Source organism: Rhinolophus sinicus, linkage group LG11, assembly GCF_036562045.2.
Source record: "Rhinolophus sinicus isolate RSC01 linkage group LG11, ASM3656204v1, whole genome shotgun sequence".
Classification (NCBI taxonomy): Eukaryota; Metazoa; Chordata; class Mammalia; order Chiroptera; family Rhinolophidae; genus Rhinolophus; species Rhinolophus sinicus.
This window is the reverse complement of record NC_133760.1, coordinates 46,872,735-46,897,074: the sequence shown is the minus strand read 5'-3', so window position 1 is coordinate 46,897,074 and position 24,340 is coordinate 46,872,735. Positions and strand designations below refer to the sequence as shown.

At 42.5% G+C, this 24,340-nt stretch overlaps 1 protein-coding gene and 1 non-coding gene across 5 annotated transcripts in view; one reads left to right on the top strand and one right to left on the bottom strand.

Annotated features, from left to right (window-relative positions):
* Positions 1-24,340, top strand: part of PHKB (phosphorylase kinase regulatory subunit beta) — a 122,067-nt gene that overhangs the window by 72,138 nt on the left and 25,589 nt on the right. For all 4 annotated transcript variants that reach the window (XM_019731864.2, XM_019731865.2, XM_019731866.2 and 1 more), the window contains 8 exons: positions 15,114-15,169; positions 15,671-15,764; positions 17,814-17,897; positions 18,377-18,481; positions 19,344-19,426; positions 19,607-19,697; positions 23,094-23,155; positions 23,240-23,402. In XM_019731864.2, coding sequence (XP_019587423.1) covers positions 15,114-15,169; positions 15,671-15,764; positions 17,814-17,897; positions 18,377-18,481; positions 19,344-19,426; positions 19,607-19,697; positions 23,094-23,155; positions 23,240-23,402 — 738 coding nt within the window. The remainder of the gene's footprint in view (positions 1-15,113; positions 15,170-15,670; positions 15,765-17,813; positions 17,898-18,376; positions 18,482-19,343; positions 19,427-19,606; positions 19,698-23,093; positions 23,156-23,239; positions 23,403-24,340) is intronic.
* On the bottom strand, positions 5,767-5,873 carry LOC141567762 (U6 spliceosomal RNA). The gene has a single exon (XR_012490592.1). It is a non-coding gene; the product is annotated as a U6 spliceosomal RNA (small nuclear RNA).

Genomic DNA, 24,340 nt, shown 5'->3' with positions numbered 1-24,340 from the left:
TAGACCTTGCATGCGTCACCTTCGTGTCATCTGGGCCAGGCCTCCAAACGCATCCAGAGTGAGGTTCACTAATCTAGAAAATTATTTTTCTGGGATTGATTTGTAAATCTCCTTCTAGCACTTCTGTTGCTGGCTTCCACGATCTAGGCTACTGGTAGTCTTTGAGTGATTGTGGTGGATGGTGTGCCCAGAAGCCAGATTGTAGGGAGTTAAAGAGTGATTAAAACGGCGGAAGACCATCTGTTCACAAAGTGAGTTTTGCTGCAATCCAAGAAAGGTTATAAGCCTCTCCTAATTTAGTCGGTTCATTATGCTGCACTCCCACAACACGGACTTATCCCAACTTCCCTCTCTTATTCTTGTTTCAAATCTATTCATAGTTTTTAAAGGTTATTAATCTTAGGTGATTTAAGGAAATTTTTCATGAGGCTCAGTTTTATTTGGTTCACTTCATTCTAATGCTCTCAAAGAGTTGAACCAATTTGAGACAATTTCTACTTAAAAGATGAAAAAAATGTATAAAACTTTGCTGCATTGGCAAGGAAAGAACATGTTTGTATGGGACCAAAAAGCCAAATTTATCTACAAGCATAGGAATGAATTTGAGTACTGAACAGAAAGAAGTTCTTATGATTATCATAATAAAGCAGAATAAAATCGTCAAGGCATCAAAAATGTTTGTGAAAGCCTACCCTTCGTATGCCACACTGACAGAGATTCTTTTCAGGCAGTACTAGATTTAGTCTTCAGGGGAAATAAGAGTCTCCTACTAACTAGTGGTTTATACCAGAGCCAATTAAAATTAAATGCCTTGATCAAAAATATCCAGAACTGGGAAAGTTAAGTTGGAAGTAAAAAAAAGGAAAAAGAAAGAGCTTAAGCACATTTAATAGCATCATTCTAATTAACCCAGTGAACTTATTAAAATTAAAAGTTCCAGTAATAGGCAAAGAGATAATGGAATATTTCATCTACAAGATGAAAACGTCTTCAAGTCACGGCTGAAATGTAAAAGAAGAGAGTAGTTCCTAGTAAGACAGTAAGTCCATAGTCAAGACGTACAAGGAATGGGGTGATCAAGTGTGGTTTTGACAAATCTGCTCCCCTCCTCAGTTCACGGCCTGCTCTGGCCCAGCTCGCTCAGCCCACCTGTTCCTGGCATTGTACCCTGAGAAAAAATTCCTCTTCGTTCATAAATATAAATAAACGTATGAACTTGTCTGGGACTTCTCTACTTCCCTTTTTGCCCCTTATTTTGAGTCTATTAACAGTTTTTGATGGGCTTTGATCTTTGAAGAAAAACTGCCCTTTAGCCCTGTTCTAACTCCCTCTCACTGAAGGACCCACAGTACACGGAGCTGCCCTCTTCTAAACCACGGGAAGGGGCCTGGGAAGCCCCACTTCCCTGAGGGCCGTGGGGAGTTCCAGGTGTTTTTGCCCTTCTACTCGTGAATAAAGTAGGAGTATTTTTGGCCAGCTACTTGAAGCCGTATTTTACATTTATTGAATAATTATCATGACAGAGTAGTTCATGTGTTTGACGCACGCTTGAGAGAATCCGGTTGCACATTTGTCATTTTCAGTGACACCCAAGCTTTGAATCTGAGAAGTACGTTTAATATACCAATTAAAATGGATTGATCTACTTTGACAGGCCCTGGAGAAAAGGCAAATATGAAAGGAATGCTTTTTAGTCGTAAGAGCTTATTTTCCAAGCTGTAAGGCTCTAGATTTAGGATAAAAGTCAGTACTTACTTATTTACTCAACCTGTACGCATTTATACAGAGCTGAGCTAAAAACATAAATACTTGTTGGTCACTTACTTTTCAAGTGAATGCATAAAGGGGGGCTTTGTGCTTTGTTTTCTGAAAATACAGGTGCATACAATTTTGTATGATTTATTTTCCTGAAAATTAAAGAATACCACATATATGTAATCAATTTTTGTTTTCAAAGAGGTGATATAGTATAGTGGCTCTGCTGCACACTTACAGGATAGCGGTAAAACCAGTCCCTTCTACGTACGGACCTGGGACAGCTGTAGTAAGCTCGCTAAGCCTCACTTTCTTCCTTTGTTAAATAGGGAGAATAATTCCTAACTCATGTTGGTCAAATATGATTAAATGATCATGTATGTAAAGCGCTACCAAAATGTCTGACACGTTATAAGAGCTCGTAAATATTGTTGCTATTTTTATTTTGTTCCAAATAACTTAATTTTATAAATAATATTACTTTCTCATTAATGAGAATAAGACAAATTCTGAAAAGTCTGGAGGAAAACATTATATTTTTAACATCTTGGCTATTACTATACAAGAGTTTTTTTATTCTGTGGTTAGAGTCTTATTGGATGTTCAGTTTTGCATTCACTAACTGTTATGCTATCAGTTATTTTTCATATTATTCCTATAAAATATTATTTGTAATGCCTATGTGTTTTTTGTCATTTGCTATATTAAGATTTCCTTGACCATACACACTTTACTGTAATAATGTCTGTTCTAGAACTTTATCCTAATAAGAGCCCATTAAGATTTGATGTTTACTGCAGCATTATAGCATTTTCAAGACAGTTGATGTGTCTAAATTGCTTTTCATTAAAAGTTCTGTACTTACTCAATATTTTTCTGTTGCTAAATGAAATACTTTATATTCCATAGTGTTCATTAGCTAATGAAAATAAGGCAAGAGGCTATAAAACAATTTTACGCTTACATAAAAATCATAAATATGAAAATCACTTTAAAAATTTTCTTTCCCTAAGACATCCTTGATCCAAGCATATTGTTACAGACCTTAGTCCAGATTTGGGAATGTTGAATTTTTTAAAAATCAAATGGGTATAAGCCATGAAGTACCCAGAGTTCTGTAACAGACAGGAGCCGATTTCTTCTTGTTTTACTGCTAAAGTTCAAAACCATTTGCCAGCTCCTTGTGTTTGCTGCCTGGACCTCCCATACATGGCAGAATATTGAGAGTTTATTAAGAGAATATTTAGATTGTCAAGAGCATGCTGTTTAACTCCCAGTTTTTATAGATCAGGAAATGAGATTCAAAGAGAAAGTGACATTTACAGGTTCACGCAGGTACAGACCCAAGGCTGGAACCCAGGTGTCCTGAAGTATGGCCTGGCGAGCCATGCCCACGCTGGTGTCCACCTGGGTACAAACTGTGCATTTACTGCATGGTATTAAAGAAAACTCTTTTCAGTGACATTTTTAAAGATTGTAAGGCTGACTGTATTCAGGACCATTGTAATACTGTGTTTCCCAAAAATGAGACCCGGCTGGACCATCAACTCTAATGCGTCTTTTGGAGCAAAAATTAATATAAGACCCAGTCTTATTTTACTATAATATAAGACTGGGTCTTACATAATATAATGTAATATAATATAATATACCAGGTCTTATATTAATTTTTGCTCCCCAAGACTTATTAGAGCTGATGGTCTGGCTAGGTCTAATTTTCGGGGAAGCAGGGTAGGTGTACAGACCACTGCAATGAGATTTTCCAGTGGGGGAGAGATTGGGCTCAACCCCAATCACAGCCTGAGTAAGAGGGAATTTATAGCCACGGAGAGGATGGGGATCAGAGGATGGGAAAGCACTGAGGGGAAACATCATGGGTAAGGGGGATTCTGGGTAAGCTGACCGAAAAGGGTTCTTTGCTGAAGGCAGGCCAGAGTGAGCAGACATACCTGGGAATGGTGGGGGATGAGGGTGGGGACTCTGATTAAACTGCATTAGCAGGATTCTTGCTAAAACGGAATTTTACATAAAGCGTACATGTGACCCGAGGAGAAGGTGCAGGAGCCGGAATAAAGTTTAGCCAAGCAAAGAATCATTGTCAACAGGGCTTCTAGTATTAATGCTGGTACCCTGTGTCCTCATCGTTCTTTAATTATGACTAAGCTAGATTAGTCACAAGCCTCGTGTCTTATATTATTACGTCTCCCATCCCAGCTTTAGCATAGTGCTTCTGCAGCTGGGCCAACAAATGCTCATTTATCAACTGATGACTTACCAAGAGGAAGGTGAAGCCACTGTGCAGTTTCTGTCATTCCTTTGCTTTCTCCTAGGTTGGGAAATGTTGTTATTTACTTTGTTTTTTGAGTCCCCAGAGAGTTTGATCTTGTTGATGATCATTGTATATTAAGATACTTCTTGGATACACTTTTCTAATTTATATTGAAGAAGCATTATAGGTGGGGTATTTTGCAGAAGATAATTTTAGATTTGAATTTGTGAAGAATTGGGAAGGATATTAAGGACACACTAGCCTCATTAAGTAAGGAACCATTTGAATATATATATATATATATATTTTATTGGGGAAGGGGGACAGGACTTTATTGGGGAACAGTGTGTACTTCCAGGACTTTTTTTTTCCAAGTGAAGTTGTTGTCCTTTCAGTCTTGGTTGTGGAGGGTGCTGTTCAGCTTCAAGTTGTTGTCCTTTCAGTCTTAGTTGTGGAGGGCGCAGCTCAGCTCCAGGTCCAGTTGCCGTTTCTAGTTGCAGGGGGCGCAACCCACCATCCCTTGCGGGAGTCAAACTGGCAACCTTGTGGTTGAGAGGATGCGCTCCAACCAACTGAGCCATCTGGGAGCTCAGCGGCAGCTCAGCTCAAGGTGCCATGTTCAATCTTAGTTGCAGGGGGCGGAGACCACCATCCCTTGCACGACTCGAGGAATCGAACTGGCAACCTTGTAGTTGAGAGCCCACTGGCCCATGTGGGAATCGAACCGGCAGCCTTCGGAGTTAGGAGCATGGAGCTCTAACTGTCTGAGCCACCAGGCTGGCCCCCTCCCCCTTTATTTTAACCTGTTTTGACACCCATTCTTTCTTCTAGATTTCAACCTCTTTCTCTCTTACTTCTTCTCCTCAATCTAGAGACGTGTTTAATTGTCCCCTGCTCTAAAAAGCAAAATATGCTTCCTCAATGGTACCCCTCTCTCAAGGACCTCTCTCACTTCCCTTCTTTGCTCCCCTTTCAGACATCTTGGAAAAATACTTGCACCATCTTTGTTTCCTGTACTCCCAGTCACCCCTTCCTGTATATAGGCTGCTCATGCCACCACTGTGCTAAAGCCATGTGAGAAAGGTTACGGTGGCCTCCCGATTGAAAAACCCAGTGATCTCTTTCCAGATTTTACTCTGTTTGACAAAGACATTCAGCACCATTGAACACTCCCTCTTCCTTTGCACTCTGTAAAAGCATACAAGAAATTTTTGATTTCTCTCCATGTCACTGTTTCTCCCTTTCTAAATTCAGTCCTGTCGACTCTATTTCCTAAATGTTCTGAAGTCTTCTCACTTGCTCCTTCTTCATTTCCACCATATAGCCCAGGTCACCACCATCTCGTAACGGCAGCCTCCAACTAATCTCCCGTGTCCACACTGCCCTCTGCAAACCAGGTCTGCGTAGCAGCCATCATGATATAAGTTAATGGATGTGAAATGCTTGGGCAGGGTCTGGCCCTTAGTAAGTACAACATATGTGGCTTTTATTGTTCTTCTAAAAGTGTGAATTACATTGAGTCTTTTCCTTGTTTGAAACCTTTCAGTAGCTTCTCATCCCACTAGATGGAAGCCGAAGGCCTTGTTGCCTTAGAAAGCCCTCTTGGGCCTTAACTCAGCCCTCATCTCTTGTCAGTCTTTTGCTTGCCTTTTATGCTCCAGACATTGGTCTCCTCTTAGTTCCTCAGACACTTCAAGTCTTTCCATCTCGGGGCCTTTGCACATACTGTTCCTTCTTCCCGAAGTGCCCATCTCCAGATTTCAGTCCTTTTCATCATCCTTGCGCAGGGGCCATGCTAATTTTCTCTGTATCGTTCCAATTTTAGTAAATGTGCTGCCGAAGCGAGCACAGTCCTTTTCATTACTGAATCAGGCTCAGATTTAATGACACCTCCTAAGAGAATTATTTTCCGACCATCCATCTAAAGTAGCCGCTGCCTTCAGTAACTATTATAGTGCCCTTTTCGTTTATCCTGGTATTTATCACTGTTTTTTGTTATTTAGTTATATACATATTTTCTTTATTTTTTAATCATCTGCCCCTCCCCCACTGAAATGTAAGCTTCGTGAGAGGACTTTGTCTTATTAACAGATGTTAATATTTACTGAATGACGCATTAATGGCAAGTTTGTATCCTTTACGAGCAGCTCATACCTTTCCTACGGAGTCTTCCTCAGTTCTGAGGCTGAGTGAGCAGCGGTTGCTCTTGCCCTCAAGCACCCGTCAAGGGCATTGTAGTTGGTACCCTGCTGAACTTCACCTATAGCTTATCTTCTCTGTTATATGGAAAGTTCCTGAAGAAGAGGGATGAGGTCTCATCTATCTTGCTACCATCCCTGGTGCCTACTGATCCCTGGTGCCTACTGTGCTGTGTGGATGAGGGGAAAATGGACAAGCCCTCGGAGGCAGGACCATTCCTAGTACACAGAACTGTTGAGTTGTGATTTCATTGCTGTGCAAGACGTTTCGGTTGACGCTGCTGTGAGTGATGGTAGTGTTTCCTTCGCAGTCGGGTGCCCAGTGAGAACCCATGCTAGAAACAGTTCTGCCTCAGCCGGTAAAGATGGCTCCTTGGAGTTAAAGGCTTGTTGGATTCTAGAGCTTGCTGGTTACCTTTGTATCTCTTTGGTCCCTAATCCAGTGGCTGTAAATATGGCCATAGGTTCTCCCTGGCACTGTCTTACCAGCCCAGTCTTTTTTGTTCTTGGGATGAGCATCTGGTGCCAAAAGAAAGGAACAGAGGTTGTTACACTTGTGTCTCTTCAAGACCACCCTTCTCAGGTGCCTTTCATGTTATAATAACTGCCCCTGGGGGCTGTCCACTCATTTCCAGGCACAAGTGGAGTCGCGCACTTGGCCCTTCTCCAGTGCACTGAAAGCCGGCTGTGCAGCCAGTAAATGAGGCGGCCAGACTTAGCGAGAACTCCAGGCCAGAGCAGTTCAGAGCCCTGGATTCTGCTGCTGCACCTGCCACTGCCTTGCTCCAGGGCCTGGGCCACTGGCCCTGTGTGGGCCTCGCGTCCTCATCCATCAGGCGGATGACGGAACATCTAAGGGCGAATTTCAGCCCTAACATAGCGCAGAGGTGTGCTTCTCTGGCTGGAGGGGAGGCCTGCCACCCGTCTCTGTCAATGAGTCCCTCACACCTTTGTCATGACCCACCCACTCTGGGTGGTAGAAACGGCCCCTTCCGCCTCTGACATTTTCACCTCAGATACCAGAGACCTGATGTGGCCAGTGTAAGCACCCGAAGGAGAAAAGCCAAACACAAGTCGGCATGCTGTGCGTGCTCCTTTTTACCCCATGAGTGCTTTTGTGTCCCATTAGAGGCCTTTCACACCGGAAGCCCTTTGAAATGACAGGGAAACCCTGAGAGGGAAATGACTCCCCTCTCCTGCCTCTGCCTCCCTGTCTCACCCTCATTTCACCTGTCTTCCCTGGTGTTGATCTTTGCTGTTGTGTTTCCTGTTTCTCATCATTTGTCCTTCCCTCTGGCTGTGATGAAAGCTGTGTAAACACCAGGGGTCAGGTCAGGGTTTCAGGGCAGGGGCCCACAGGATCATTGTAGCATCATTTCCAGGAAGTAGGCGAGACCGTTAACACTGTCGTTTCTTTAAGATAAAAATATAGAAACATGCAGTTACAGCAAATGCTTAGAAAGAAACAGTTTACAGATTATTTTGTGGTGACAACGTAATGACCAGCAGTGTCTCCAAGATAACTGCAGTTATTGAATGGACTGCTGTCAAAAAAAATGGGTTTACTCATTCAGGCATTTGAAACTGTGTTTGCAGTTTGGGAATAGTGTTTATCATTCATTTGTTTCCCTCTTAAATAAAGCTTATACTAGAATCACTAATGTAATGTAGAAATGCAAGGATCCTAAAGGGCCATTTTCTTTCTGGCCAGCTCTACTCTCGAGTCAAGTTTAGCTTTTTAACCATGCCTGACATTATTCCTCAGATATTTCTACTTACCTTTCCTCTGCTTCCCTATTAATTTTCTCTGTGTTGCTTCTTTGGCTTGGTTGGAAATGTCAGAACAAGATGCCAATGTGTTCCAGTCAGGATGCGCCTGTGTTCAGCTGCCGTAGCCTGTTCCTTGGCTCCTGCAGGAAAAATATCGCGGTGTGATGGCTCTAGTTGGAATTGAGATGTATAAAGCATCTGCCTGGTTTCTTCAGCTAATGAGGTTTTGCTGAAAAATGAGTGTAATGAAAAGATGCTGAATGTTGGCAGGACCTACCGATGAAGGCTAATGAGCGTAAATGAGTTTCTGTGAGACCCCAGGAGGAGGGTATAGGACGTTTCACGGGCGCTGCCCTTGACGCAAGAACAGCCCCGGGAGAGGTGTGACCCAGTCATTTGTCGGCTTCTTTTTCTCTTCCCTTCTCTCACCTCCTCCCGTGTCCTTCTTTCAATACAAGACCTATCCCGGCCAATCCCAGTGCATTATTTTATGCAGCATAGGGCATTTTAAAAATAAAGCTACTTAGACCGGGGCTCAATACAGTGTTGCAAAACTAAGAATTATGAGTTTTACGTGCTGTAGACATTATTTAATAGAAGAGGTAATTTTTTAATTTAATTCCCAAGAACTTAAGAATTATGTTCTATCAAAAAGCATGTAAGGGGAGGTCCAAGATGGCTGATTAGGTACACGCTAAGCCTACTGCATCCCAGGATCACACCAAAATTACAAATAACTTGTAGAACATCAACCTCAAGAACACCTGAAGGCCAGTTGGAGAGAACCCCTATAACTGGGGATATAAAGAAGAGGCCACGTGGAGACTGGGACAAGAAACCAAACCAAAATACAAAGATCTTCTTTCTGAACTGGGCGAGCACGTAGAAAATAAACTTGACTTTGAGGATTTCATGATCATACTGTTAAATGTCACTGTGATGTCAGATTTGCTACGAAATGGATAGCATGTAAAAATCATGAAATAAACAGCTTTAAACATGTAGTTAGACAAAATTGTCTTAAAAACATATGAGAAAACAGGTGTTTCATAGACGACACTTGGAACTGAGTTTTCTGAACCCTTAACTCACGAGGATGAAGAGTGGACTTTTGGTGGAAACACAAAGGCTTTTGCTCCCCATATTGCAACACGTTTCTACAACCAGGTGATGGTAGATTGCATGTGTCAGCTTGACTGGGACATGGCATTTGGTCAAACGTTATTCTGGATGAGGTGAGGGTGTTTTTGTCTGAGAGGTGGACCGAGCGCGTCAGACTGCCTTTCCCGGGTGGGTGGGCTTCATGCAGGAAGGCCTGACTGCAACCGGAGCTGACCCTCCCTCCAGTAAGAGAGGATTGTCTGCCTGATGGCCTTAAACTGCGACACGAGCTTCTTCCTGCCTTTGGATTTGAAGTGGGGCTTGAGCCTCCTGGTCTTTGGGCTGGAACTCCAGCGTCAGCTCTCCTGGGTCTCCAGCTTGCTGACCCACCCTGCAGACCTCGAGACTGTCCAGCCTCCACAAGTGTCCCAGACAATTCTTTACAGTGAATCTCTTTCTGCTCTGCACGCACGCACGCACACACCCTATTGCTTCTGTTTCTCTGGAGAACCCTGACTAATACAAGCCACAACAGCAAGCAGCATATAATCTGAAATGTACACTGTGACACACGCTATGTTGACTTTAGACTAGACACACGTACAGTCAGGTTTAAGTGCTACCACTGACTAGGTGGATGACCTTTCACAATTATTTCGCCTTTCTCTGTATCCATTTTCTGATCTTTAAAAATGAGAGTTCCTGTGACAGCACATCATATAGTGCTTAAGTGACATAGGCACATGGCGGGTACTCAAGATATCGTAATTCCATGACATTCTAAGTTGGACTTCAAATAAAGTAATAATATAAATCTTATTAATGAGCTTATTTCCATGAATAAGTTATAAGTGGACATCTGTGTATCTTCCTGTGCCAATCTCGTAGAAAAGGTTTAGAGTCTTCCCATTGCCCAAATCCTGTCCTGCTATCTGTTCTGGTAACTTTCTTCTAGTGACCTGCATAATCCAATGATAGTAATGTCTCTGAATGATTGATGCTGAATGTGTCTTCCACTCTTAGAAGCGAAAGTAAAACCTGATGCTTACGGCTTCCACCGTGTAACCATAACCATGTCCAGAGAGTCAGTGCAGAAGGTTGACTAGCCGTAAGTGATAAAAGATGTGAAAAATGACATTATAAGTATGATACAGCTACAAAACAGAATACTAAGCAGTTATAACAAAAAGGAAGACGTGTTCTGTGTACTAATACATGAAAAGAACACAGTGATGTATAATTATTAAGTGGAAAAATGGCTGTAATATGCTGCCTTTTGTCTAAAAATGTGAGAAACTAAGACAATAGATTCTTGTTTGTGTTGATAGGCAAAAGGAAACTCTGGAAAGAGGCATAAGTCACCATGGCCATGACCTGGTTGGTGGCCGGTGGGAAACCGGTGGATGCAGGGACCACAGGTGGGAGAGGCGTTTACCGAAATGTTTCATAATAGAAAATTTTTTGAACCATATGAATTAATTATCTGTTGAAAACTTAAAGAACAAGGGGAAGGCAAACCATCGGGCACATTCACATCAAGTTTCTCTGTGTGCCTCTGAGCGGTGCATTGCTGTTTCATTCTTGGTTCCCAGCTGCAGAGCCCCTAGCCTGCTACTTTGACCTGACTGGAGTAGTTTGGGGACTAGACTCTAGACAGGTGTACATGCGGTGTCTTAATTGATGTAGTTTTCAATTTTGAGCAAGATAAGTTGCAGTATTAATAGTGCTCAGCTTGTAGGTAGGTCATGCTCCAAAGTTCCTCTTGCACTTACACTTAAAAATGGTTATGATGGTAAATGTTATGGGGTGTTGCTGTTCATCACAATAAATGTTTTAAAATTCCAATCTGACTTTACTCATTGATAGAAATGAAAGTTTAAAATCAAAATATTTCCAACTACAGGTTGTTGGTGGTCAGTCGTGTGATTAAAGTGACTTGTGTTCATGTCTTGGTAGCTTATATAAATATGTGGACCCTTAGTTATGTTTATTTCCCGTTGTTAAAAATATCCTGTTCATGTTTGCAAATATCTGTTGCCTGTGCTCAAGGGAAGATGTGTGTAGTGCTAATCAATGTGAGCAGCGATTCTAAGATCAAAAAAGAAATAAGTTTCTTCCTTCAGACCATCCAATGAGTACCAGCTGCTTTTCCTTTAGTATCGAGTGCTGTGTACAAGCTCTGTGAGGAAAGTGAGCACGAGGGCCCCTCAGGGGGCTCAGTGTAGTTATGCAGACCTCTCAGAAGCAAGCAGAGGCCCTTCCAAAGAGCTGGCATGAGTATGGACAGGTGACGCATAGCTATGCTGGGGACACCCTGGTGTTTGGGGGAGTCTCTGGAGGAGACTGGGTTGGAAGAATGAGTCAAGAACTGAGCAGACAGAAAGGAACACAAGGGGCTGTCCACGTGTGGGAGGATGGTGGATGGAAACTTGGGATGGACGTGAGTGGTTTTTTATTTTTATTTTTTAAGCGGAGTGTTCCAAGGCAAACAGATGGGAGACGAACAGGGGACTGCAGGCAGCAGCGAAGTTATAAATGTTTGTGGGAAGTTGGGAAAGACGGCTTTCTTTGGGAATGCCTGGTTTTGGAGCACAGAAGTGACAGGATGGGGCTTGTACGTGGGTATTTCCATTTTCAAACCTGCTCTTTGCACTCTTGGAAAGGGAGAATGAGAGAGGGCTTCTGAGCACAGACCTCCAGTCAGACTGCCTGGGTCTGAATCCTAGCTCTGCCGTGGTCGAGCTCTGTGACCTTGGATAAGTTAATTAAGCTTTCTGGGCCTCATTTTTGTTTTCTGTGAAATGGGGATAATGGTTTGTTGAAGCTCTTAGCACCGAGCCTCACACCCAGAATGTGGAGGGTTATGTGAAGTGTTTGTTGCTGCTGCTGTTACTTTTCAATCCTGAATGTTGCTGTAGAAATGAAAAGAAGATTCAAGATACTTTATGAAGGAAGGGTTAACAGGGGATTGGTGACAAATTGGATGTGGAGGATAAAAGGGGGGACTCAGAGATCAGGGTGAGGTTCTGTGCTGGATGAGCCTGCTTGGGGGGGAGGTGGCGTTCATTAGTTGCGTTTTAGAATTATTGACTTTGGAAAAAACCAAGAGAAAATGTCCACAAAGCAGTTAAAAAGGTGAGAACTAGAACTCAGGAGAAAGTTCAAGACTAGAACTATATATATGGCATCATCTCCTTAAAGGTGACGATTGATGCTGCCAGAGTGAATGAGTTTGGTGAGAGAAAGAGAAGCAAGTGCAACGATGAATAGAAGACCAAGGCCCTAAGTGCGACCATTTCCGTCTCTAAACGCAAAGCAGGTTAGGTGGGGGCTACAGAGTTACAGAGGCCAGCAAGGTAAGGAGGTGGTTATGGTCTGTGTTTGAAAAAGAGAAGGAGGGAAAATTGGGAAGGTGGTAAGTCACCTGAGGGGTTCTTTTAAAAGAGGTTTGCAATTCTTTGGTGAAGAACTAGCCATAATGGGATAATGGATGGTCCTAGTATCTTAGAACGATGGACACCAGTGGGACCTAGGGTGACATAGGTATTCCTGCAAATACCAACAAGGAAGAGAGGGCCAGCGTTCCTAGGACAGGTGTGAAAGTAATAAGTACAGCGGTAGCAAGTATTACTGCCCTTGCTTGTTATTTTGTGTCAAATATTGTGCTCAGCGGTTAGTTCTCCATAAATCCTCAGCAAGTCTTTGACATAGAGACAATTACTATGTTCTCTGCAGAAGTGAAATTTGGAAACCACCTAAATGTCCATCAAAATGAATATTCCTGAAGTAAATTATGGTATGTCCTATAAAATGGCCTGCAGCCATTTTTTAAAATGAGGTAAAGAAAGATATCAGTGAAAAATTTTTACGTGTTGATAAATACATATTTGAAAACATACCTGTTGTTCACTCTCCCAGTAGACGCTCAACTCCTCAGGGAGGGACACCGGGCCCTATCACCTTGTGCCGTGAGGGTCTAGTATGGAGCGCAGTGTATTAGCAGCCTTAACTGCTGGTCAGGTGAATGAGTGTGCAAATACGTGTACACACAGAGAGCACTCGGGCTGCACAGGGCTCAAGTACTGTGTGTGTGTGTGTGTGTGTGTGTGTGTGCGCGCGCGCATGTTGTGAACCTAAAAGCAGAAAATATTATAATATTATTATGGAAAATATTCAGAAATAGAAGGCATTAATTAATATCAGAAAGTTTCCAGAGGGATTTCATAGGTTTAGACAAGAGTGTTGGTGGTTTGAAGAAAACAGTGAAAACAGAGTAAAGATGGTTCTTACTTTGTCAGTGAACGGCATGTTGGTGTGGGACTGCCCATGCTGAATTCTTTCTGTGGCTGGGGTCCTACTGGGGTCGGGGTTGAAGGCCTAAGCACATTGTGGTGGATTGTTTGCGAATTGGAACCTTGTGAAATGCTGAGTTTCCACAATGCAGGAGATCTTCAACCATCTACTAGTCCCCTCACCAGATGCTCAGTGTGCTTCCACATGTGTAGTGGGCGTTTTAGACCTGAGTAACTCTCACATGGACGGAACCATATTACCCTAAACAGGCCTATGATTCAGGAAGAAGATACCCACTTGCTCATTAGGATCTGTAAGCTGCCTCATTTATTGTTATTGAAATGTTGTCTGCATTCTAGTATATGGTTCACTTGCTTTTTATTTAAGAATCCCTAATTGTCCTGAAGATTATAGATAATGGCCCACTCTAAGGTTACTCTTTCTTTTGATGAGTAAATACTAGCTCTCATCCAAGAAAAATAAGGCTTAATGTGTTCATCTGTCATTAGAAATCTTGATGAGACGCTGAATAATTTTTTCTCATCCTTTTGAGTAACATTAACTTTTAAGTTCTTTATCAAATAAAAATAGAATTTATAGCATTTTATATACATATTTGTTTTTGTTGGGTTGTTACATCATATTCTCTCTTATGGAGTCATTTAAATCACAGGGAAGTCTGCCTGAAATGGCATTTTCATGATCCTGGGAACCATATCTTGGATTGTATGATATTTACTGCTGATGTATGTATTCTGGTACTTCTTGCCTTCCATCGTACATAAATTCTAGTGGCATATTGAACACCAAGAGAAGAACTGATTAATAGCAAATCAAGTGTTTTACAGCATAATTTTGGGAATGTTGGACTCATTACTATTAGGTTAGTGAAAAAATAATTGCGGTTTAAAATGTTAAAATCAATTGCAAAAACCGCAATTACCTTTGCACCCACCTAATATAAAGAAATGATATCTGATGAGTATTTTCAGAGCTTCCTAATACTATAATTTATTGGTCCTTCTTAACGTTCTCTGTTGATTATATACAGGCTCAGAGGTGGGTTCCTTTTAACAACGTATAACACGTGCTACAGTGAATCTTTCCACACAAAAAAGAGCAGCAGATATCCAGCACTACTTTTGACTAGAACTGTTAAGCCCAGCAGCTTGTAGTTCATGAACACAGTGCTAATTGATAGTCAACAGGTACTTCCTTCTCCACCGTAGGAACTACATATTACAGTGAAGCCATTTGGATGGATAAGACGCCAAAGGAAAATGGGCTAACAAAAAAGGCAATAGCCTTATGTGTGGTTAAGATGTCAAATGAACAATTTTAACTCACAATCATTTTTTTACACTGAATACATAAATTGGGTTTTTATTTTTAGTTCCTTCCCTTCCCTTCAGAGTTAAATGATGGAAAATGATTCTCGGTTGCCAAACTACTCTTATGCATCATTCAAAATAGCCCTGACAGGCTGGCCCCTCTGGTAGTGGTGAGATTTATGGCTTTCCATCCCTCGGTGCTCCATGACTCTGTCTACACCATCAAATTGATGAGTAGGCAGTGAAGAGCCAGCTAAGAGAGGTGACCACTTACAGCCAGCTCGTGTCCATCATTTTAATGAACGGCTTAGAGGTGGTTACTGTTGTCCTTGACTCATTGCAGCTGATGATGACCAGGCCTTCTAAGACCTTCCCCTCCCTCATTCTGTATTACAGGGCCCACTGGAAAATGATCTGGTAGTTCACGTGGCACTCATAGCGGAAAGCCAACGGTATGAAATCCACGTGGGCCGGGTGTTCTTGGTGGGGAGGGGGGATGATTGCTGTATACTTACAATATTGAGTGTGGCAGTAGAGATTAATTTCATAGACCCCTTGACGTGGTTTTAAGCATGTCATTAACGTCACTTCAAGTGCCAGAACAACATTCTTTTCATGTTTAACAATCATTTTTCGTTGATGTGAAGATTAAAGACCCTGGGCAGTGCCAGAGTTGCCTGGGGTGCACTTTTGAGAAATGACTACAAACAGATGATGGGGATTCCCCAAATCAGTGCTCACCCTCTGTGCCAGTCCCACGAGCTCCCCTCTGACATATGGTGAGACCCCAGAGGGGCTCTGGATTGCAATCCAGACGGCACATTGCTGACACACATTAAAAATGTGCTTCGACTTAGCACTGCCTCTTCCCTTTTCTCCCCCTCCTGGCATTTTCCAAGCTAGTAAATGCATTGTCTCAAAACCTCTCTCTCTTTTCTCCCTATGTTCTTTAGCCTTCAAGTTTTCCTCAACACGTATGGTATTCAGACTCAGACTCCTCAACAGGTGGAACCCATTCAGATATGGGCACAGCAGGAGCTCGTGAAAGTGAGTCAGTGTGTTTCTTCCCTGTGTGGAGCTGTGAGAGCCTGGGGAGAGGCTTCCTGTAGTCAAGGGGTGCAGTTAAAATGCGGTTCTGAGATAGCACTGTTAATCCCAAAGTCCTTCTAACTCAGTTGAGAAACCCGCTTTATCAGACATTGTTAATGAAAGGCCAACCGCACTGTGTGTGTGTATATTATGTGCACAGGGCTTATTGAGTGCTCCCCCTTGTAAAGTCTATTTCTAACCTAGACTGGGCACTTAAATAACAAATTAGCCTTAATTTTAGTAGTTGTGTAAACTAACCTTTACATTTGGTTTGATTACTTTCCATTTTATTAACAGTGAAACAAACCTCCTCATCTAAATGTGTATTGGTAATAATTACTTTCCTTTTTCTATTTTCTTACTGATTGGCGTCAGCAGTAATTCCTTCCTCTTTGGTTCGCTGGGTTTCAAAATGGTTATCAAGAAACCTCTGAGTTTATTTTTAATACCTATTCGGGTTGGATTAAAAGGCGCCTTTTGCGGCCTTCTGCATGCCCTGCTCTGCGGATGGCTGCAGAGTGGCTCAGTGCAGGGGCATTCCTGCTCACTCGGGACGGGGACGCGTTGGCTCCCACTAGTTACTCCTAAACTTCCACTTTTCTTTGGTAATTGTTCAGTACGGAAACAAACTCTGCAATATTTGGTGGAAGTGTTTGGAATAGTCCCTCAAGTGATGGAGTTTGAGTCACTTGGGTTGATATCCATGTTTGTGATCAAAGCCTCGATGCTATGACAGAGACTAAAAGCTTAGAGAAGCGAGGTACACACTGCATGAGGAAATGCAGGGCTCAGGGCAGCTGCTAAGGGGACTGGACCCTACCCATTGGCCGTGAAACCAGAAGCTGGGTGGCCGGTCACCCAGAGCACAGCCCTTCGAGAGCCCTGAAACCTCATCTAACAAAGTCACAGCTCTTTCTTTGCCAACTGAAGAGATAAGGCCAAAAATGCAAGATGCCCTAAAGTCGGTAACACTTTCAAATCACCCCAAGATCCGAATGACGGGAAGCTGGTTTTTATGTAAGAAGAGGGTAAATGAGCCCCAGAGGGAACTGAGGCTGTGCAGGCCAGAGAGAAGCAGCATGGACGGGATGGTCTCAGGCGCTTCCTCGGGGCACGTTCTTAGGTGCAGACGGTGGTGCAGACCGTGTTTGCTGATGTGCTTTCGTGATCTCCCTCTGAAAGCCCCAGGGAACCGTAACAAAGGTTTTTGTTCTTTGATAAACATGCTCTCAAAGTAAATTAACCCGAATCTGTTTTCTTCAGGCCTGATTTATATTAGCAACGTTTTTCATGGTAAGTGGGTCTATACTCTACCAAACAACATGCAGTCAAGATCGAAAAGACCAACGTGGCTCCAAGTGACTTGAATAAGGCATATTGTATTCATTCATTCATCAGCACACGTGCTGTGTGCAGAGCGCAGTGGGGCACTCAGATAAAATGACTGTCCCTGTTCTCAGTGACCTCTGAGTCTAGTTGCCTAAGGGGTTGTGAGAGGAAGCAGAACCATTTACTTATAGCATATGGTTTAAATTTTTCATACAATTCATGTAATCAGAAAAATCGATAAAGACATTTCTATTTTGGTGGGAAATACTTGAAGATGGGAATCTAGTCGGTGATGTGTGGCCCCATTTTTTAAAACTTTAAATAACTAGATTTTTATCACATAGGAAGTATTTGTCTCTTTGTGTCCCTTTATAAATCGAAGCCATATAAGTTGTGCATTTATAACAGTGTAAGCACAGTGTCAGGTTTTAGAGTGTGGCTAAGTGGATCTGTGGAAATATTGCTCTCAAATCCCTCAGTGCCCCAGACTCTAAGTTGACATCATGGCCTAGCTTGTTTGCATCCAAGTCCATGGAATAAGGTTACACTGGCCTCTTTTTCTCGGGAAAAATCAGAAATAAGCGGGACGGTGACTGGGGGTGTGTGTGGTGGGGGGAGGGCAAAGAGGAAAAGCACAGATTCTTGCCTCTTTCTGATTTACAAATTTGTGTCTTACAGGCTTATTTCCATCTGGGTATCAATGAAAAGTTAGGACTCTCCGGAAGGCCCGACAGGCCCATTGGCTGCCTGGGGACATCAAAGGTGCTCGTGAGATTTCCTTGTTCAGGACAGTGTTCAGATTACAGTACCACAGACCGAAATGATGTTTGCCCTGCTGTGTAGCCATTCTCACATTGCATTATATACTTGAGCTAATTGAATTATTGTTTTCTACAAGTAAACCTTATTTGTTCTGTGTGACAGAAGTTTTCTAGGAGTGAATAAGAATCTCACTGTACTGTTATTTCTAAGTTGTAAGATACCTGGTTATATAATAATAGTTTTACTCAGACACAGGCGTTTCCCATCATACTAGTAGACGTGGACTACTTTATGTTTATCAGCATGCTGATTCAATCAAGAAACTTAAAAATTTCTTAACATTATACATATTTTACAAGGTTTTGTTGTATTTGCTTATTCAGAATTAAACATCAGTTTTAAATTTTATTAGGACTTATGTTGCTTGCTATACCTTTGCCTTTAGTCTGTTTCGTATCTTTTTTAATTATCCCTTACAGATTTATCGCATTCTAGGAAAGACTGTGGTTTGTTACCCTATCATCTTCGACTTAAGCGATTTCTACATGTCTCAGGATGTTTTACTGCTGATAGACGACATAAAGGTAGCTTCGGAACCCCTTTTTATTGCATTGGGATGACTTTGTTTCGACAGATATTATCATGTATTATTAAATTGAGTGCTCCTGGATCAGACACCGGGGTAACACGGTGTAAAATGTGAACGTGCGACCACAGCTGCATAAGCTTTGGAGAAAGAGTTCAATTACTTACAGCCTTAGAATGATAGGTGCAGTCAGTTTTATGTCAAGTTGTTTGACTTTGTTGTTGTACTTGTAGAAATGGAATGAAAGGAAATAGTTTGTAAAGAGAGGGGCGCCTGTTTTGGAAACCATGTTCACTGCAACAGTAGTGGTTTTCTCTTTTTGAACAGAAGCTGAGTTAGCAAAATAATTTTACTTATGAGGAATGTCAAGTAAAACCTCAGCTAACTTTTTTGTGTGTAAGTCTCTGATATGATGATGACAGTAGAAAGTTAGTCAAAGAACTCGCACGTTTCTGACGGTCTGTATAGACTCAGTCTAAGCTCTTCCACCTGCTGCAATATAAACCCACAATAACGCAGAATGAGAATTCGTCTTCTGGATGATAACCCTGGGTTGATCTTTCCTCCCTGAGACCATTCTTGAAGTGTATTTATTAGGCCACCCCCCAAAAAGCATCTTCCATCATGTGCACTCTGATTAAAGAGTAAAGTTTAAAATCAGAATGGTTCCTAGCTTAGCTTGCATTTAGTGATACTTGTACGCTTGTATGTCTGGGAACATTTCTACCTCTGAATAGTCGCTATTACCCGGGGTTTGCTCATGATTCATAGTTTTGTTGACTCTTTGCCATGAACGGTTAAGTGTCTGATCAGTTCAGAGAACGTGCCGTTACACCCACCTCCTCCTTCTGTTTTGATAGAATGCGTTACAGTTCATTAAACAATACTGGAAAATGCATGGACGCCCGCTTTTCCTTGTCCTCATCCGGGAAGACAACATAAGGTAGGTTGATGAAGAGGTCAGGCGCACACATCCCCCCGCCGTCCCCCTCTTGTGTTTTCGGATCCCTCTCCCTGGTGGTGGCACAGCGCTTTGCATGTGTGAAAGGAACTTAGAATTGGATTATGAATATCCCATGCTGTTGTTAATGTGTACATTTTGTGTATCTGCTTATATTTTTAGAGGTAGCCGATTCAACCCCGTGTTAGATATGCTGGCAGCTTTTAAAAAAGGAGTGGTTGGAGGCGTCAAAGTTCACGTTGATCGTCTACAGGTAGTTTTGTGAACTGCAGTTCTGTTTTCAGGACCATTAACCCCAGATACAGTACGTTTCTTAACATGTGTTCTGTTTAATAGGGTTTTGGTCTTAAGGTTTTATTCTGTACCCACCTTCCTGTTCCCGTTGTCACCATCCTGCTTATCTGGTCCTTCCAATCTGATGCTTGAACAATTGCAGTGGTTTCCCAACCAGAATTTTAGACTTTAAAAGCTCATCTCGGGGTGGTCGGTTAGCCCCGTTGGTTAGAGCGCGGTGCTGTTTGCACCAAGGTTGCTGGTTCGATCCCCTCATGGGCCAGTGTGAGCTGCGCCCTCCTTAAAAAAAAATTAAAAAAATGCTCATCCCTAACCTCAGTTTTGCAGGAAACCGGGGTCCAGAGTGGTGATGTAACCTGCTGTCTAACCTTGGGCTGTGGGTCCAGATACCGTTTGCAAAACTGAAACTCTATACCCATTAAACAACAACACAACCCTTCTCTTCTCTTTAATATAGTAAATGAAATGGTGCCTGTAGGCTTCTCTTGGATTTTATTTCAAGCTTTTTCAGATTTCCTTAGCCTGTCACTGGCCTCAGCCTCCCTCCAGCTTCATCGCCCTGGACCCGCTCTGTGGGTCCATTCCCAGCCCTACTTTCCACCCCACAAGTACACTGGCTACTTTCAAAACCTCTGAATGCAGTTGGGATTTATTTCCTGCTTATGCTGTTACTCTATTCGAGAGTTGCCTTTTCCCTCCCTCCTGTCTGAGTCATACTTTAATTTCATAATTTAGGTCAATGTCACCTCTTTAAGTGAAGTTTCTGAGACTGGACTTGATCTCCTTACAGTGTGCGTCTGGCATTGTGCTTGAGCCTTCACCATAGCTCTTATTGTAGGCGTAGCTAGTTTCTGTGTCTGCTTCTTTCTGTGGATTGAAAACTTTCAGGCCAAGCTTGTGAATGCAATTTTTGCCTTCACAGAGTGGTCTGCTCACTACTGTTCTCTCTGTAGCAATATGCAAATATTGGTTCATTGATTCAACAACTATTTATAGAGTGCCCTTGCTGGGTCCCTGATTTTATGGGACTAATTCTAGCGGGGGAGGCCAACTGAAAACAAATGCAGGTGAGGTTGCAGGATGATGGGATGGGGTGCGGTCTTAGGCAGGAGGTTCCACTGGGAAGGACCTGGTGGCTTATAACTGAGTATCGCAGAGCGGGCACCTTTTGACTATTATATTTCATTTGACACAAATATAACAGTATTAAACTCTTTAATTGCCACCAGAACTGAAGTAGTAGTGGCTAGCAAATTAATTATAAGGACAATGTTTTTTATAAAACTAATTTATGAGCCTCTGCAACCAACTGAAATTTTTTTTATCAAAAGCTTTAGAGACTATTAATGGAATTTAGCATTTGCCTGTTAACTCCGATTAAGCATTCACCTTATGAGCTGAATTAGTATATAAGGGTGGTTAGGCTAATAAAATAGAAAATATTACAATCAAAATTAATTTTCTTATGTTTTCAATATTGGTTACCAGCTTTGAAAATTAATTAGTTCTTAACTCTTTATACCCACGTTACAATCTATTATCAAATCGGGTTTCTCTACCCTCATACATATTGAGAATCTAACCACGTTCCATCATCCCCAGCACTAACGTCAGGGTCCAAGCTGCCATCGTTTCTCACCCAGATTTTTACAGTTGTCTCCTAAATTCCTGTTGGCTATCAGACAATGAGCCTCTTCCTGCGGACCCTGGTCATCGGTAGTTAGTTATGTCACATATCGTGAGCCTCCGGTGACTCCCACACACAAAGTGAAAACCAAAGTCCTCCCAGCGGTCTGCGTGCTACCCATGATCCGAACCTTCTTCTCTGCCCTCCTGTCCTGCCACTCGCCCCGTCTGCTCTACTTCAACCTCCCTGCCCTCCTTACTGCTCCTACGTCACAGGCCTGCTTCTGCCTCAGGACTTTGCACTTGCTGCTCCCTCAGTCCGGCACTCTTCCCTCATCCCTGTGGTGACCCCAGCTCTTCCTCCAGCCTCTGCTTCCATGGACCCTGTTAGAGAGGTCTTTTCTCATCACCTGCTACCTCCTACTCCCCTGCATTTGTTATTTCTCTTTGCACATATCACCATCTGACGTGCTCTGATTTGTTTGTTTGTTGTCCACTTATACACACCATTTTAAGAGGTCAGGGATTTTGTGCGTTTTGTTCATACTATATCCTCAACACCTTCCATAGTATGTGCCATATGGCAGGTGTTCAATGAATATTTGTCCAGCAAAATAGATAACTAGCGAGCAAGCTGTGTAGATGTGCGCTGCTCTCTTCCAGGCCCAGACTGCCCTCAGACATGCCTGTGGAGAGCCACAATACGTGCAGACCAGCTGCATTCCAGCTGTGCAAGGAGGCTTTAGTTTGACAGCTGATAATAGGTCCACCCTGCCGTTTGTAGTGGATGTTTGTGGGAGATGGACTTTGTGAGTTCCCAGCACAGGAGAAGGCAGCACAGTTCTGGGTGGGTAGCCAACGAAGGGACGTTCCCTGTCTTGTTTCACATTTCCAGTGAAGGGCGAGAAAACAGAGAAAGTAATATATATACGGCACTTTGGATTGGAGAATTGCCTTATTTTTAAAATAATAACTTTTGGCTTGTTTTTTATGCAGCACCTTCCTCAGTTTTATCTGACAACTCATCATGATAATGAGAAGGGACACATATTGCTGAATTCATTGTGGGTTATTCATGTATACTATTCGCAAAGAACCACCAGCAAACAAAAGCTGTGTTCAAGTTTGGTCTCATGTAGTTTGCGCAGCCTATAATCGGCAGCTGATGGGAAATAAAAGGACCAAATGTGCATTGCCAGGATGTAGAGAAGGTCTGGGCTGGATGAGCAACATCTATCATGATCCCGAAACATGGAGACTGGCAATATCCCATCACTGGATCGCCCTGAAATACGTCACAGGAGCAGAATCCAACGTGCAATTTCACATCTTTTCCCAAAGCAATTTTAGTGTTTCATGGGTTTTCTTTTTTTAATTTCAAAATATATTTTTTTTAACATTTTAATAGACAGTGAATTTTAATCTCAACTTAAAAATAACCACAATTCTAAGAACAGAGAGAACGTACAGTTCATCTCATGTGGACTTTCCTCTTTATTACGACTCATGAACTTGGAGCCTGACCTCTGTGTTCTATTTCAGGGGGTTTTCTTTTCTGTGAAAACCTGCTGAATTTTAGAATGCTCATTTAAGAAATTACTTAAGCATTGTATATATTTTTTAAGTAAACTTTTTTTGATGTATTACATACTTACAATAAAGTATATGCTCCAATCCTAAAAGCGTGGCTTGAATTTAAGAGCTGCAAATCTTCTCAATCCCATTTCAGACACTAATATCTGGAGCTGTAGTGGAACAACTTGACTTCCTACGAATCAGTGACACTGAAGAGTAAGTCCCTCTGGGTTACTATTGTGTTTCTTGAGGTTATATTAGAAAGGCAGGAAATCTGAAACTTTTTCCTTTAACTTCTAGGCTTCCAGAATTTAAGAGTTTTGAGGAACGACAGCTTCCCAAACATTCAAAAGTCAAACGACAAAGTAGCGCCTCGAGCACTCCAGAACTGGAGCAGCAGCCGGACGTCACCATCACTGAGTGGAAAAACAGACCCACCCGGGACATTCTTCAAAAACTGCATGTGAGAACCATGCAAGTCCCAGGTGGCCCTGAGTGGGGCTGGCAGAGCAGGAACTCCCAGGGGAAGCCATATTTCTTTTTTGTCCTCTCAGAGAAGGTGGCAGTGAACCTGGAGGTGGATAGCCAGTCTAGTCCCAGGGCAGGAATGAGGTTATTCTCAGGGTCTGACATTAGCACGAATGTCTTCGAGATGCTTAAGGAGTGGGGATGAGGTCGGCTGCCTTGGATGTGAGAGCATTGTGTAGGCCATTAAAGAAGTTAGGGCAAGGCCAGCTGCCTTCAGGCTCCGCATGTGTCTCTTGGTGCCCGTTCCTTTGACAACCTGGGTCTTCTCTCCTGCCCAGCACTTAGGTCTAATGCTGCTTTCAATCTCTCCAGTCACTGAGGAAAAAAATCCTACAACTACATCCATATAAATATTATGTTAGCAACCAGTATTTTACTGTCCCTAAGGTCATTTGCATTTAAAAGAGGCGGGGTGGGGTTAGAGTGTAGTGCTTATCCAAGGAAATGAAATTCTTAGGGTAGAACTATGACATCTTGTTGGGCCATAAAAATGTGAGCATGTAGGCTAAATATATATCCTGCCAGACATCATCAGTCCTTGTTGTTGATCATTATTCTCTGTAGATCTTCCTAAGCATGGATATGATGCAGTAGGCAGGAAGCATGTAGCACAGCGCCCTAATATTCTAATAAGCACTCGACACACATCCCCTCCTTTCACTCACCTCTTCACAACAGGTCGATAGCAACATGGTCTCCCATTCATGAAAAACTAAAGTCAAGAAGGGACTGGTTCAATGATTGGGCCAGACCTCTCAGAGAGTGGCAGAATAAGTGACAGTGCTTGTAGGTAACATTTTCTATCTATTGCTTATCTTGTTTCCTGGAAAATTTGATTATTAAGTCCCTGTTACCCCAGGAAGCCAGCTTATG